This window comes from Delphinus delphis, chromosome 6 (assembly GCF_949987515.2).
Source record: "Delphinus delphis chromosome 6, mDelDel1.2, whole genome shotgun sequence".
Lineage (NCBI taxonomy): Eukaryota > Metazoa > Chordata > Mammalia > Artiodactyla > Delphinidae > Delphinus > Delphinus delphis.
In genome coordinates, this window is record NC_082688.1 from 32,769,793 (window position 1) to 32,785,720 (window position 15,928).

Consider the following 15,928-nt stretch of genomic DNA (forward strand, 5'->3'; position numbering starts at 1 on the left):
GGTCTTCTGCCCATTTTTCGATTGGGTTGTTTTGTTGTTGAGTTGTATGAGCTGTTTGTATATTTTGGAAATTAAGCCCTTGTTAGTCGCATCATTTGCAAATATTTTCTCCCATTCTGTAGCTTGTCTTTTCATTTTTTTAATGGTTCCTTTCCTGTGCAACAGCTTGGAAGTTTGACTAGGTCCCGTTTGTTTGTTTTTATTTCTACTGCCTAGGGAGACTGACCTAAGAAAACACTGGTGTAATTTATGTCAGAGAATGTTTTGTCTGTGATCTCTTCAAGGAGTTTTTGGTGTAATGTCTTATGTTTAAGTCTTTAAGCCACTTTGAGTTTTATTTTTGTGTATGGTGAGAGGGTGTGTTCTAACTTCATCAATTTACATGCAGCTGTCCAACTTTTCCAACACCACTTGCTGAAGGAGAGTCTTTTTTCCATTGTATATTATTGTCTCCTTTGTCGAAGATTAATTGACTGTAGTGGTGTGGGTTTATCTCTGGGCTCTCTATTCCGTACCACTGATCCATATGTCTGTTTTTGTGCCAATACCATGCTGTTTTGATTACTGTAGCTTTGTAGTACTGTCTGAAGTCTGGGAGGGTTATGCTTCCTGCTTTGTTCTTTTTCTTCAGGATTGCTTTGACAATTCTGAGTCTTTTATGGTTCCATATAAATTTTAGGATTATTCTAGTTCTGTGAAAAACGTCATGAGTAATTTTGTAGGGATTGCATTAAATCTGTAGATTGCTTTGGGTAGTATGGCCATTTTAACAATATTCTTCCAATCCAAGTGCATGGGATATCTTTCCATTTCTTTGAATCATCTTCAGTTTCCTTTATTAATGTTTTAGAGTTCTCAAGTCTTTCACCTCCTTGGGCAGGTTTATTCCTAAGCATTTTATTTTTTATTTTTTCACGGTACGCGGGCCTCTCTCACTGTTGTGGCCTCTCCCATTGCGGAGCACAGGCTCTGAACGCGCAGGCTCAGTGGCCATGGCTCACAGGCCTAGCCGCCCTGCGGCATGTGGGATCCTCCCGGACTGGGGCATGAACCTGTGTCCCCTGCATCGGCAGGCGGACTCTCAACCACTGCACCACCAGGGAAGCCCCTAAGTATTTTATTTTTGAGGGTGCAATTTTGAAAGTTTTTTGTTTTTTGTTTTTAACATTCCCTTCCTGATGTTTTATTGTTAGTGTAAAGAAATGCAACCGGTTTCTGTATGTTAATCTTGTATCCTGCTACCTTGCTCAATTCACTTATCAGTTCTAGTAATCGATGTGTGGAGTCTTCAGGATTTTCTATATGTAGAATCATGTCATCTGCATATAATGACAACTTTACCTCTTCCCTTCCAATTTGGATATCTTTTATTTCTTTTTCTTGTCTGATTGCTGTGGCTAGGACTACCAATACCAGGTTGAATAAAAGTAAAAGAGGTGTGAGTGGACATCCTTGTCTTGTTCCAGATTTTAGTGGGAAGGCTTTCAGCTTTTCACCACTGAGTATTATATTGGCTGTGGGTTTGTCATAAATAGCTTTTGTTATGTTCCCTCTGTACCCACATTGGTAAGAGTTTTTTTTTATCATGAATGGAATTTTGTCAAATGCTTTTTCTGCATCTATTGAGACAATCATGCAGTTTTTGTCTTTTCTTTTGTTCATGTGGTGTATCACATTGATTTGTGAATGTTGAACCATGCTTGTGAACTTGCAGTGAATCCCACTTGGTCATGGTGTATGGTCTTTTTTGTGTGTTTTGGATTCAGTCTGCTAATACTTTGTTGAGAATTTTTGCATCTAGATTCATCAATGATATTGGCCTGTAATTTTCTTTTTTGCTGGTGTATTTGTCTGGTTTTGGTATCAGGGTGATGGTGGCTTCATAGAGTGTCTTTGGGAGTGTTCTCTTCAATTTTTGGAAGAGTTGGAAGGATCAATGTAAGTTCTTCTTTGTATGGTAGAATTCACCTGTGGAGCCATTTGGTCCTGGACTTTTGTTTGTAGGGAGTTTTTAAATTACAGATTGTTTCACCTCTAATGATCAGTCTGTTCAAATTATCTATTTTTTTATTGGAATGTAACTGCTTTACAATGTTGTGTTAGTTTCTGCTCTACAACAAAGTGAATCAGCTGTATGTATCTATTTCTTTTTGATTCAGTTTTGGTGGGCTGTATGTTTCTAGAAACTTGTCCATTTCTTCTAGGTTGTCAAATTTGTTGGCATTTAATTGTTCACAGTATTCCCTTATGGTTTTTTGTATTTCTGCAGTATCAGTTGTTATGTCTGTCTCCTTTTTCATTTACTTTATTTGGATTCTCTCTTTTCTTCTTGGTGAGCCTGGCCAGAGGTTTGTCAATTTTGATTATCCTTTCAAAGAACCAGCTCTTGGTTGTATTGATTTTTTTCTATTTTTTTAAAAAAATCTCTATTTTATTTAAAATCTCTTATTTTTCCCTCTGATCTTTATTACTTCCTTCCTTCTGCTCTCAGGTTTTGTTTGTTCTCCTTTTTCCTTTTTTCTAATTCTTTTAAGTAGTAGGTTAGGATGTTTGAGATTTTTCTTGTTTTTTGAGCAAGGTCTGTATTGCTATGAACTTCTAAGAACTGCTTTTGCTGCCATCCCATAGATTTTGTATGGTTGTGTTTTGTCATCTGTCTCAAGGTATTTTTAAAAATATTTATTTTATTTATTTTGGCTGCGCTGGGTCTTAGCTGTGGCACGCAGGATCTTTAGTTGTGGCATGCAGACTTAGTTGCGGCTTGTGGACTTCTTAGTTACAGCATGCAGACTTCTTAGTTGCAGCATGCATGTGGGATCTAGCTTCCTGGCCAGGGATCGAACCCAGACCCCCTGCATTGGGAGTGCGGAGCCTTACCCATTGGACTACCAGAGAAGTCCCTCAAGGTATTTTAAAATTTCCTCTCTGATTTCATCATTGACCCATTGGTTTTTTAGTAGCATGCTATTGAGTCTCCATGTAATCTTTTTTTTTTTTCTCATTTCTTTTCTGTGGTTGATTTCTAGTTTCATGCTGCAGTGGTCAGAAAAGATGTTTGAGATAATTTCTATACTCTTAAATTTGTTGAGGCTTGTTTTATGCCCTAGTAATGTGGTCAACCCTAGAGAATGTTCCATGTGCACTTGAAAAGAATGTTTATTCTGGTTTTTTTTTTTAATGTAATGTCCTGAAAATGTCAATTAAGCCTAACTGTTCTATTGTGTCATTTAGGATCTCTGTTGCCTTATTGATCTTCTGTCTAGAAGATATGTCCATTGATGTGAATGGGGTGTTAAAGTCTCCTACTATTATTGTATTCCCATCAGTTTCTCCCTTTATGTCTGTTAGTATTTGTTTTATGTATTTAGGTACTCCTATATTATTAGGTGCATATATGTTGTCAAGTATAAAATCCTCTTCCTGTATCGATCCTTTTATCATTATATAGTGTCCTTCTCTATCTTTCTTTATGGGCTTTGTTTGAAAGTCTATTTTGTCTGATATGAGTATCGCAACCTCCCCTTTCTTTTCATTTTCATTTGCATGAAATCTTTTTCCATCCCCTCACTTTTCAATCTATGTGTGTCCTTTGCCCTAAAGTGGGTCTCTTGTAGGCAGCATATTGTAGGCTCTTGTTTTTTTCTATCAAATCTGCCACTCTTTTTTTCTATTTAAAAAAATTTATTTTATTCTTGTTGATTTACAATGTTGTTAATTTCTACTGTACAGCAAAGTGATTCAGATATACACATATATATATATATATATATATATATATTTTCATATTCTTTTCCATTATGGTTTACCACAGGATATTGAGATCTCTTTTTTTGAGAGAGAGTATATTTTTATTATTTTTTAATTTAATTTTTTATTTTATACTTGGGTACAGTTGATATACAATGTTGTGTTAATTTCAGGTGTACAGCAAAGTTGTTCAGTTAATATATATATCCATTCTTTTTCAGATTCTTTACCCATATAGGTTATCACAGAGTACTGAGTAGAGTTCCTTGTGCTACACAGTAGGTTCTTATTGATTATCTGTTTTATATATAGTATTGTGTATGTTAATCCCAACCTCCTGATTTATCACTCCCCCCTACCTTTCCCCTTTGGTAACCATAAATTTGTTTTCTAAGTCTGTGAGTCTGTTTCTACTTTGTAAATAAGTTCATTTGTATCATTTTTTAAATTGCACATATAAGTGATATCATATGATATTTGTCTTTTTCTGTCTGACTTACTTCACTTAGTATGATAATCTCTAGGTCCATCCATGTTGCTGCAAATGGCATTATTTCGTTCTTTTTAATGGCTAATGGTCCATTGTGTGTGTGTGTGTGTGTGTATATGTATATATACACGTGTGTGTGTGAATACACACACACCCCACATCTTTTTTATCCATTCTTCTGTCAATGGACATTTAGACTGCTTCCATGTCTTGGCTATTTTAAATAGTGCTGCAATGAACATTGGGATGCATGTATCTTTTTGAATCATGGTTTTCTTGGATATATGCCCAGGAGTGAGATTGCTGGATCATATAGTAGTTCTATTTTTAGTTTTTTTAGGGAACCTCCATACTGTTCTCCATGGTGGTTGTACCAATTTACATTCCCACCAGCAGTTGTAGGAGGGGTCCCTTTTCTCCACATCCTCTCCAGCATTTATGGTTTGTAGATTTTTTTGATGATGGCCATTCTGACTGGTGTGAGGTGATACCTCATTGTAGTTTTGATTTGCTTTTCTCTAATAATTAGCTGAGCATCTTTTCATGTGCCTCTTGGCCATCTGTATGTCTTCTTTGGAGAAATATCAATTTAGGTCTTCCACCCATTTTTTGATTGGGTTGCTTTTTTTGATAGTGAGCCATATGAGCTGTTTGTAAATTTTAGAGACTAAGCCCTTGTCCATTGCATAGTTTGCAAATATTTTCTCCCATTCTGTGGTTGTTTTTTTGTTTTGTTTATGGGTTCCTTTGCTGTGCAGAAGCTTACCACTCTGTCTTTTGATTGGAGCATTTAGTCCATTGGCATTTAAGTAGCTATTGATAGATATGTTATTCATTGCCATTTTGACCTTGTTTTCCTGTTGATTTTATATTTCTTCTTTGTCCTTTTCTATTATTTTTCCTTTTGTGATTTGATGATTTTCTCTTGTATTACACTGACATTCTCTTCTTTTTTGTTTCTGTCAATCTACTATATGTTTTTGATTTGTGTTTACTCTGTTTCTGAAATATATTAACCCCGTCCTATATCTACTTGCCTTAGACTGGTAGTCATACAGGCTCAAACACATCTAGGAAATGGAAAAAAAAAAAAAAAAAATCTACATTTTCTTACCCTCCTTCCCCACATTTTATGAGTTTGATGTCCTCTTTTACATCTTCATGTTCATCCTTTTGCTGTTCATTGTGGTTACCATTACTTTCACAGAATTTTTTTTTTTTAATCTGTGTGTGTACTGGCTTATTTAGGTAATTTGCTTTCCAATTGTGATTTTCTCTTCCCTATAGACTGTTACTCCTTTTCTATTGAGAGAAGACCTTTCAATATTCCCTTTAGGATAGCTTTAGTACTGCTGTATTCTTTTAGTTTTTTGCTTGTCTGAGAAATTCTTTCTCTCTCCTTCTATTCTCAATGATAATCTTGCTGGCTGGAGTATCCTAGGTTGCAGATTTTTCCCTTTCAGGACTTTGAATATATCTTGCTACTCCCTTCTGGCCTGCAACATTTCTGTAGAGAAATCAGCTGATAACTTTATGGGGGATCCCTTGTAATTAACTCTTTGTTTTTCTCTTGCTGCCTTTAGAATCCTCTCTTTTTGCCATTTTTATTATAATAGGTCGTCGTGTAGATCTGTTTGGGTTCACCTTGTTTGGGACCCTCTGTGCTTCCTGTACCTGGATATCTGTTTCCTTCCTTAGGTTTGGGAAGTTTTCAGTCATAATTTCTTCAAATACATTTTCGATCCCCTTTTCTCTTTCTTCCCCTTCTGGAATCCCTATTATGCCTAGATTGGCATGCTTTATATTATCCCATAGGTCTCTTTTTTTCATTTGTCTGTCTGCCATCCTGATTGGGTGATTTCCATATTCTATCTTCCAGTTCACTTACTCGTTCTTCTCAATTATTTATTCTGCTATTCATTGCCTTTAGTTTTCGTCTCAACAAGTGAGTTTTCTTCTAATTTTTCTTGGTTCCTCTTTATGGTTTCTAGTTCCTTTTTGTAGTACTCTGCATTTCTGTTGATAGCCTTTCTTAATTCCTTCAGTATTTCCACGATTTCCTTTTTGAAATCAGTGTCCCCTAGACCGAAGAGGTCTGTTTCATTGTTTGTTCTTTCAGGGGAATTCTAATGGTCTTTTAACTGGGAGTGGTTCCTCTGCTTCTTCACTTTACTTGTATTTCTTATTCGGTGAGTTTAGGAGAAACAGTTATTGATGGTGATCTTGGAAGACTGTTTATATGTGGGGGTGTCCCTGTGTACCTTGTGTGGGTTTAATACTTTTGGTGCAAGGGCTGTTTTTAGTATGGACGCCTGTCACCTCTTTCCTCAGCATGTGCTGGCAGTTATCCCCTTGAAAGAGGGTGTGCAGATGTGGCGGCGGATGCCTGGTCCTGGGGTTGGTGGTGGTGGCAGCTCACGTGTGCCCCCAGAGCGCATGAGGGGAGCAGAGGCAGCTCACGATCGATCGCTCCTGGAGCCTGGGGTGGAGGGGTGGGGTATGTATTGTGACTGCTCCAGGAGTTTGTGTAGGCTGTGTCCTGCTGCCTGAGAGCTCATGCCAGGAAAAAGGCTGTAATGGCAGGTCCCAACCCTCCCCTCATGCACTGCCCACACAATGGCACCTGGCCTCTAAGGCAGCCCAGGCTTCCTCTGTGTATAACCTCAGGTGCAGTCAGTTGCACCAGCCTCCAGCCCCTTCAGACTGTTTCTACACAGCCCACCCCTGTCCTCTCCCTGGGTCTGATCTCTGAAGCTCAAGCTTCCACACATAACTGAGATCATATTAGACTCAAGAAAAATATTAAATATCCCAACTAGTTTGCAAATTAATGATGTCAACCAAATCCCATGAAAAGCTGAAACAGCAATTTTATGCTATCTGCCTTATGATCTAAGTTTCCAATGACCCACAAGTAATAACTGACTATCCTAGGTGTCCTAATGTACACCACCTACTTGGCTATGTACTATGTACTATATTTTAATCTAGAAGTCTTCTCACTAATACAGGATAAAAGGAAAGACAAAGACATACTCCAGGGAACAAAATAATAGATAAAAATGAATGCCAGTTCTCCTATTGATACCACCTTGCACAGTTCTGAGGCTTCAAAAGTCCCAGGACTCACAAAGACCTGCAGCAACCACTGCCTGGAACACTGAGTCAAGAGATCTGAGAGTCCCTGTCGAATCCATAAGTCACAAATACGACTGAGATAGACCATTGGCTCTATTCAAGTCCAAGGTAGCAGTTTGAAGATATGTGGTGGCAAATGCTGTGTGATACACAGAGCAAAGCCTTTTGGGTCAGAAAGGCCCAGGTTCAAATCTTGGCTCTTCAGCTTACCATCCATGAGGTTGGTTGGCCACATTACTTAACCTCCACAAGGCGGTTTCCTCATCTCTGAATTGAGGGTAGTGATACCTACCTAATTAGGTCCTTTGAGTACTCATAGACTCAACAAATATTTATTGAGGACTTACTATGTATTAGGCACAAATGGATGCTGGGAATACAAGGCTGCTCTCAAGCAGCTTATGATCCAATGGAATATACAGACAAATAAATGGACAGTTATAATGTGCTAAGTGCCTCAATGGTCCAAGTTCAGCATGCAGTGAGGGCCCTTGCCAAGGACATCTAACAGTCCAGAAAAGGATTTCTATGAGAAAGGAAGACTAAGTACAAGCTAGGGAAATAAAAGCAGAAACTATGCTCTAGGATACAGCACATGGGAAAATTTGAAGAGAGAAAGGCATGTTTTCAGGAGATAAAAATATGAAAACAGTTGGGCTAACTACAGCACAACATTTGTAGAGAATAATAAATGATATACATAAAAGACCCATTAAAATGATTGGCACATAGTAGGTACCCCATAAACATTAGCTACTATTATGATAACGGTAATATTTTCTGGAAAGGCCACCTTTCATCAGCAGTTACCTTTTTAAGTCAGGTAACCTTGGTTTCAGAGCAGGCAAGACCATGAGATCTTCTACCTGTGAGCAATCTAATAAAGTACAAGGTCGAGTTTCAGAAAAGATATGTATCTAGAAATGAGAAGGAAAAGAAGTCAATTTCAGAACATATTAATCACTGTGTAGCCATAAGTATACCTTTTTGTTCCCACTCTGTGGTTTGGAGCAATATCAATTGTATCTGTGGCCGAATCATGTCTTACTGCCAGTCCCAAGTCTGCAATACAGCAAGTTCCATTCTTCTTTACCAAGATATTCTTTGATTTCAAATCCCTATGAGCAATGGCTGGTTTTCCTAAAGAAAGAAAAAAATTAAACATGGTTGCTTAAAGGGTAATACCAATCACAAATCTCACCTTTAGGTTCAAAAGCTTCTCCTCCCATCCCAGTGTCGAAGCATTTCAACCCCCATCACCGCAATACCTCAGCCATTACTAAACCACCTTAAGGGAATCATTACACAAAAAGTTGCTGAAATTACATTTCTTCAAAGAAAATGGATGATGCTCAAAAAATATAAGTCTAATATGCAAAGACTGGGGGTTAAAGATACTAGTTTGTTGATACCCTATGAATTTTTTACAGGAATCCTAGTCACTGATATTCGAATTCAAGAACCAAGAATCTCAATCACTTCCTTTGTCTATCAACTGGAATGTACTCACTAAATGTATAATACCTTAATACCACTAGAAAAAGTTGTACTATGCAGGGACTATGTATTTTAATCTATTTATTTAGTCTTCTCACTAAAATGAAAAAAAATAAAATTTTAAAAATAATTTAAAAATAATTAAAATTAAAAAGTAATAATTACAATGTGGAAAACTTGGAACCCTCAGAGACTGCTGATGGAAATGTAAAATAGTACAGGCACTTGGAAAAAAAAGTCTGGCAGTTTCACAAATCTTTAGAGTAACTATATGATCCAGTAATTCCACTCCCAGGTATATATCCAAGAGAACTGGAAACATGTCCACACAAAAACTTGTACAACAATGTTCATAGCAGCATTATTCATAACAGCCCAAAGTGGAAACAACCCATATGTCCATCACTGATGAATGGATACCCAAAATGTGGTATATCCATACAATGAAATATTACTCAGCCATAAAAAAGAATGAATTGCTGATAAATGCTGCAGCATGGCTGAACCTTGAAAATACACTAAGAGAAAGAAGCCAGTCACAAAAGATCACATATTGTATGATTCCTTTTGTATGCTATGTCCAGAATAAGCAAATCTATAGAGATGGAAAGTATATTAGAGGTTGCCTAAGGCTAAAGAGTTTGGGGGGAAATGGGGAATGACTGCTACTGCTAAGAACTACAGGGTTCTTTTAAGATGATGAAAATGTTCTAAAACTGATTGTGGTGATAGCTGTACAACTCTGTGAATATATTAAAACCCACTGAATTGTATACCAAATGGGTAAATTATAACTCAATAAAGCTATTATAATCAACAATAATAAAAATTACAAAGATGGGGCTGGCTGAGATAGTAAAACAGCATGTGTGTTGTAAAGTTGGGAGTTGGGGGAGTCATCAGGTAGCAAGTGGATAATCATTACAGCAGAGAATATATTGGCATCTGATATCTTATATGGCACAAAAATCAAAGCATAAAAATTTCATAAACTTAGTATTCAATTTTTCAACTGTAAAACTGTCTCATGCAGTCTCCTTATCCTAGGGTCAAATATAATTATTAGATAGCCAGATAGCATTTATGGAGCATGTTGATGTTTACAAAGCTTTTTCACATTTCATATGGTACTGCACATAAACTAAATTCCAAAATCAAGATCCTCAAAAATCACAAGAAAGACTAAACGCTACTACTTTTAAGAACTTACAAAAATATCAGTATTGTTACAATGACTGGAGAATCTCTGAACAAATTCCCAGATTCATAACTCCACCTTAGATTTTCAACAGAAAGGTAAAATATTCTCATCTAAAAACTCATTTTAAATATCTCCAATTAAGCTGACTTCTTGCAAAAATTTTCTGAACAGACATTAGATCCATGGGAATTTAAAGCTTAAATAACAGGATTGCTTTGAGTTACCTTGGGTACCAACTATCTCCATGTGAAGATGGGCAAGTCCACTTGCTGTGGACAGAGCGAGTTTTATCATTCCTTCCACAGTAACTGTGTATCTGTTCAAGTAATCAAAAAGGGATCCATGCTCATGATAATCTGACACCAACCAGAGCTGAGTCCATGTACCATTGTCTGCCAAGTAGAATAACAATATTTCAGATGGGCTATAGAACATTTATGATTTATTCAAAAGTTATCATTTTTTACTCTCAATCCTGAATCACACAACTGCAATATGTTGGTACCTCAAATTTGTATATATTTCTTTCATATTTTCTTATATTTCAGTTTTCTTATACTTTCACGTATGTATCCTTTAGATCCTTAAAGTAAGCCCCTTTAATCTTGAGATAAGGCAAGGATAACTAATCCCATTCAAGAGAGAGGGAATCATAGTTAAAAAATGGTGATGTTGAGTCCACACAGATGGTAGCAGGGCTGCGATAATGCTTCGAGGAATGCCTGGTTCAAGTTAGGTGCCTGGTTCAGGTTAGGTGCTCAACAATTGTTTCTGGAAGCGGGGAGGGAAACAAGGGAGGAGGGAGGGAAGAAGATGAGAAGTACCTGGAACCTAGTGTGGCTATAGTGGGAATGGAATATTATTGGAAACTGAAAGGGAGCTTAAATGAGAACTGCAAGCTTTAATGACAAACAGACTGTGTGTACCGTTCACAAAGAAGCCAGAAAAGATTACAATTCCAAGGTTTCCAGATTAGAAAAATATAAAAATAGTGGTATCACTGACACATGGGGAAGCTGAGACAGGAGCTAAAAATGTCATGAGGAGAAAAGGCTAGGACTGAATGCAGTTTTACACAAGGTGATTTTGAACCTCAACAACTAGGAATATGTGTCCTTCCAAAAGTTCATTTGTAAGCCAGTACATGAATTGGAAATGTATGTTCCCATGAGAATCATGGTAAAGGTTCTGGCTGGGCTTCTAGGCTAGGCTGGTCCACAAAAGCCAATTTAACCTAGGAGTAGCTGGCAAGTCATATATTTCACAAAATCATGAAAGCAAAAATATTACAACAATACTAGGAGGCAGGACAATTCAGTAAAAGATGCACACTTGGAGTCATTCTGACCTGGGTTGGAATCAGGGCCTGGCTGTCACTGACTACATGACCTCAGACAAGTTTCTTAACCAATGAGCCTTTGTTCCTTCTTTTACACAACAAGAATACCTTACTTTGTGAGACTACTAAGAAGATTTTAAAAATAGGATAATAGATTTTTAAAAAGCATTCAGTACAATGCATGGCACATAAGAACTTCCCCATTAGTTGTAAAACAAAAGAAAAACTGATTGACATAAAACAATTTGTATATTTTGAAGGTTGTTAATTGAAAGAAAGCAATTCTGATTAGAAAAGATTAAGGAATGAAATGTTTTCAGAAGATTCTGGAGGAGATTTCTGGGTATTTTCGAAAGGATTTAAATATTCATGATACTAGTTCTTTATCAACTTGTTTCTTCATAAACTTTGTAAACTGATTCTGTTCAAACTTATACCTTTCCTTGATACAGGTACATCACTAGCTTTATCTGCATGCTTATTAACCATACCTGAATTCAGAAAGGCTCACAAATACAAGAAATAAATAGGAACACAGCAAGATGGAAGAATGGGAGGTTTTCTGAGGTAAGTTACAAGAGAGGTGGAAGGAAGAAGGACATATTAGAGGCTATGCCCACATAAAGGGTTGTCTAAGGTGGAATTAACTAAATCAGTATGAGAAAGATAAAGAAAAGGGGAATAGGGGATGGAGGGGCTAGGTTCTAGGCAAAGTCCATTAACCCTGACAAAGAAAAAAGGAGGTGTAGGGAAAAGCCAGCAGGGTTGTCAGTTCCCATGGTAACCTCCAGATGACAGTAACAGCTTGGCTGCTGCCTGAGCAAAAGGGAAGAGTTCAGGGCACAGCAGCAGGAACATTTTGTGTCAGTTAGTGTGTTTACAACTTGGAACAAGCCTAAAACATGCTGGGCCTGGGTAAGGGTTGAACCTCAAAATGTATATTTGAAAGTCACCACTACCTACCATTGAGTTTGAAAGCAAAAATGTGGGTAAGTTCTTTGAGGGAGAAATTACTATTTGTAGAATTAGAGCCTTCATATGTATTAAGAAGAGTTTCAGAAAACAAAAACACCTATTAAGAAATAAGAAAGTCCAGAGTCACAGAAAACAAAGGTTGTTTTAAGGGTTGGGGGAGAAGCTAAATGGTGTCGAAGACAGAAGAAAGTGAAAACTAAGGACTTGGTCAGACTATGATCACTGCTTTTGTTTGTTTTGTTTTTAAATTAAGTAATACTGAATTGGTAGTATCTATTGATAATCCCTGCTTACATCCATCACCGCCCCTAAGTCACGAAAAGCAGATAATCACACTTATACACCTCCTGATTTGATGCAATAGAAAGAATATGTAGAACGTATATATTTTCAGGAAACCAATAAAATAATCAGATTCAGTCTCTAATTTTAACTACCAGTTTTCAAATTATACAAGGAGCAAGTTCAGAGATACTATAAGAATTCAATTAATGATAAGCCCTATAGGACAAACAATCCAGTTTCTTTAACAAATAAACTCCGAGAAGAAAAAGACAAAGGGTAACCCTAGTGATTTTAAGGGATTTAAGATAAATATCAACCAAATGCAATGGATCCTAAAGTGAATAACCAATTGTTAAAAAAAAAAAAAAGGGGGGGAGACCACTGCAGAAATGTGAAACTGACTAGATATTTGATGGCATTTAAAAAATTGACAATGGTAGTATTGTTATGTTTCACAAAAAAAGATTCCCCATAATCTAAAGATACAAACAGATATTTATGGATGAAAAGATATGCTATCTGGGATTAGCTTCAAATAATTCAGAGGGGGCAGAGTAGGTGGAATCAGAGCTCAAATATGGTTGGCAGTGAGCTGATAATTGTTGAAGCTGGGTGATGGGGGTTTATTATACTATTCTCTGCTTTTCTATATACTGGAAATTTTCTATAAATAAAAGTTTAAAAAAACAAGTAATAAATGTTTGTTGTAAATAAATTTGAAAATACAGAGAAGCAAAAAGAAAAATCAAAATCACCCATGAACACAAACTGAGATTAAACATTGTTAATATTTCAAAGAAATAAATATTGTTGAAGAAAATGGGAAGGGAGAGAAGTAAAAAGATGACTATGGTTATGGCCTTTAAAAAAGATGATAGCATTTTTTTTAAAAAAATAGGAAAGCTGGGAAATACATTTGACTCAGGGTGGGTGTGATGAGAGTCGAGTTGTAATACTGTGTTGGCCAAAAAGTTCATTTGGGTTTTTCTGTAACATCTCATGGAAAATCCCAAATGAACTTTTTGGCCAACCCAATACAAGCCTCTGACAAAAGCTATAAAGGTACGATTGTGGGCACTACTAATAATAACTGAAGCCAGGAAAGTAAATGAAGTGCAGTCTGAAGTCACTTTTCACTTTTCACAGTCACCTCTCATGCTGTCTACTGACATGGCTTCCTCACTTGCTTCAGCATCTGCCCCCAGGCCTCAAGCACCTGTGTGCCACAGGCAAGAAAAGGTCCACATGGTTACTAAGGGCAAGGTGGTTTTGGAGAAACCATTTCTCTATTTAAGTGAGTTTACTTAAAAGATTAATCTATTTAGCCTAGCAATTTAAACACAGAATACACTGAGAAGTTATTCTTACTCTCCCTATACATAAGGTCATTAAGAAATATTAGAATGCCCTAATGGTCAGGAAGAGATTAAAAGGAAACATATGAGCTCTAGCCTATCTCAAAACTCTGGGCAACCAGAGTTGATAAATTTTTTTTCTACGTTATGACTATCCTCAGTAACTAACTTCCCAGAACCAAACAACAAAAGCATGTAACCTTTTTTTAAATAGCTCTTTACATTTTATAAAGCAATTAGAGGTTTAGGAGCATGTTGTCAAGAGTCAAGAAAATCTTTAAGAAGTTCTTGTTCCTAAAGGCTTCTAATATATTCTATTTTACTTAATAGGTCTAATTTATATTACAAACATCCATTTCTCATCAAATATGACACTGTTTAATAGTCTTCTTTGTGGAAAGGATTAAGTATATTTTGTAACACTCAAAGGAGAAGCAAATGTTACTCACCTTTATTGTCTGCTGCTATAAATCCCAAGATGTTTTCATGACGTAACATGACGGTCTGATAAATCTCTGCCTCACGGAACCATGAACGTTCTTCTCTAGAGGAGAATATTTTAACAGCAACTTCTTCTCCTCTCCATTTTCCTCGCCAAACTTCTCCAAAACGACCTTTGCCAATACTTTCTTGTAACACAATAGTTCTCGCAATTGTCCTCTGAACAAGCAATGGTAAACCTAAAGATAAAAATAAATAGTATTCGACACAAACAACCAATATCGGTACCTGTTTCTAACACCACGATAGGCGTTAAAAGAGTGACTCAGAAAGGTTTAACTCCTTAAAGGAACTTACAATCTCACTGAGGAAATATAGAGTAAATTTGCAAAAACAGTAATTCATGATAAAAGGAAAATAATAAATACAATAAAAGAATCCAGAAACTCCTGCCTAGAGAGTCAAGGTAGGCTTTAAAAGATAAGCTGAATTTAGATTGTCCTTTACAGAAGGGATAGGACAAAGAAGAAGACAAGGAGGTAAGGTGTTTAGGTAGGAGGAATATGCAAGCAAAAGTAGAAGAAATGGATGATACATGTTTAGGGAACCAGCTTAGATAGATAAGCAGAAAAAGGATGTATGGGGGGCTTCCCTGGTGACGCAGTGGTTGAGAGTCCGCCTGCCAATGCAGGGTACATGGGTTCGTGCCCCGGTCCGGGAAGATCCCACATGCCGCGGAGCGGCTGGGCCCGTGAGCCATGGCTGCTGAGCCTACGCGTCCGGAGCCTGTGCTCCGCAACGGGAGAGGACACAGCAGTGAGAGGCCTGCATACTGCCAAAAAAAAAAAAAAGATGATGTAGTAAAACAGTAGAAGAGAAGCTGCACCAGAATGTGAAGAGTACTGAATGCCCGGCTCAAGATGACCAATGAGAGCTGTGGGTGAAAGAGGAACTAGTAAACATTTCCATTCATTTCATGACTGGAAAGAAATAATTTAAAAATCTTATTTCAGAAAGATGAGTCTGGTAACAGTTTTACAAAAGGAGGAGGAGAAAAGTGTGTAAGAAGGAGGAGAAAAGTGTGTAAGGAGAAAAGGAGGAGAAAAGTGTGTAAGCATAAGAAATGAAGAAGTAAATTCTGGTCTAACTTTTAATAAATCAGTAAAAATTATCACAGAAACCATTTCAAGGCAAGCAATTTACCAATTTACGTGCCAGGAACTGGCTGCCTAGGCAACACTAATATCTTAAGGAAAGATGCCAAGTAACTTACCTTGGTGATGAAACATTGGCAATTTTCTCACTAACTGAACTTACCTTACTATAAAATACATAGTTTTAAATATTACCACACTTATTTCATTTACATAAAAGTATTTACTAACTACCTACAAAATTTAAGTAACACTATATTTGGGACTAGTCCAATTCCCCATGGACTAAGAACTGTCGAATTATAC

The 15,928-nt window shown here is 36.9% G+C and overlaps 1 protein-coding gene across 3 annotated transcripts in view; it reads right to left on the bottom strand.

Moving 5' to 3' along the window:
- The window catches only part of TGFBR1 (transforming growth factor beta receptor 1), an 89,398-nt gene that overhangs the window by 9,620 nt on the left and 63,850 nt on the right, over positions 1-15,928 (bottom strand). For all 3 annotated transcript variants that reach the window (XM_060014448.1, XM_060014446.1, XM_060014444.1), the window contains exons 4-6: positions 14,477-14,707; positions 10,298-10,465; positions 8,359-8,515 (exon numbers count right to left, since the gene is read on the bottom strand). In XM_060014448.1, the coding sequence (XP_059870431.1) occupies positions 8,359-8,515; positions 10,298-10,465; positions 14,477-14,707 (556 nt within the window). The remainder of the gene's footprint in view (positions 1-8,358; positions 8,516-10,297; positions 10,466-14,476; positions 14,708-15,928) is intronic.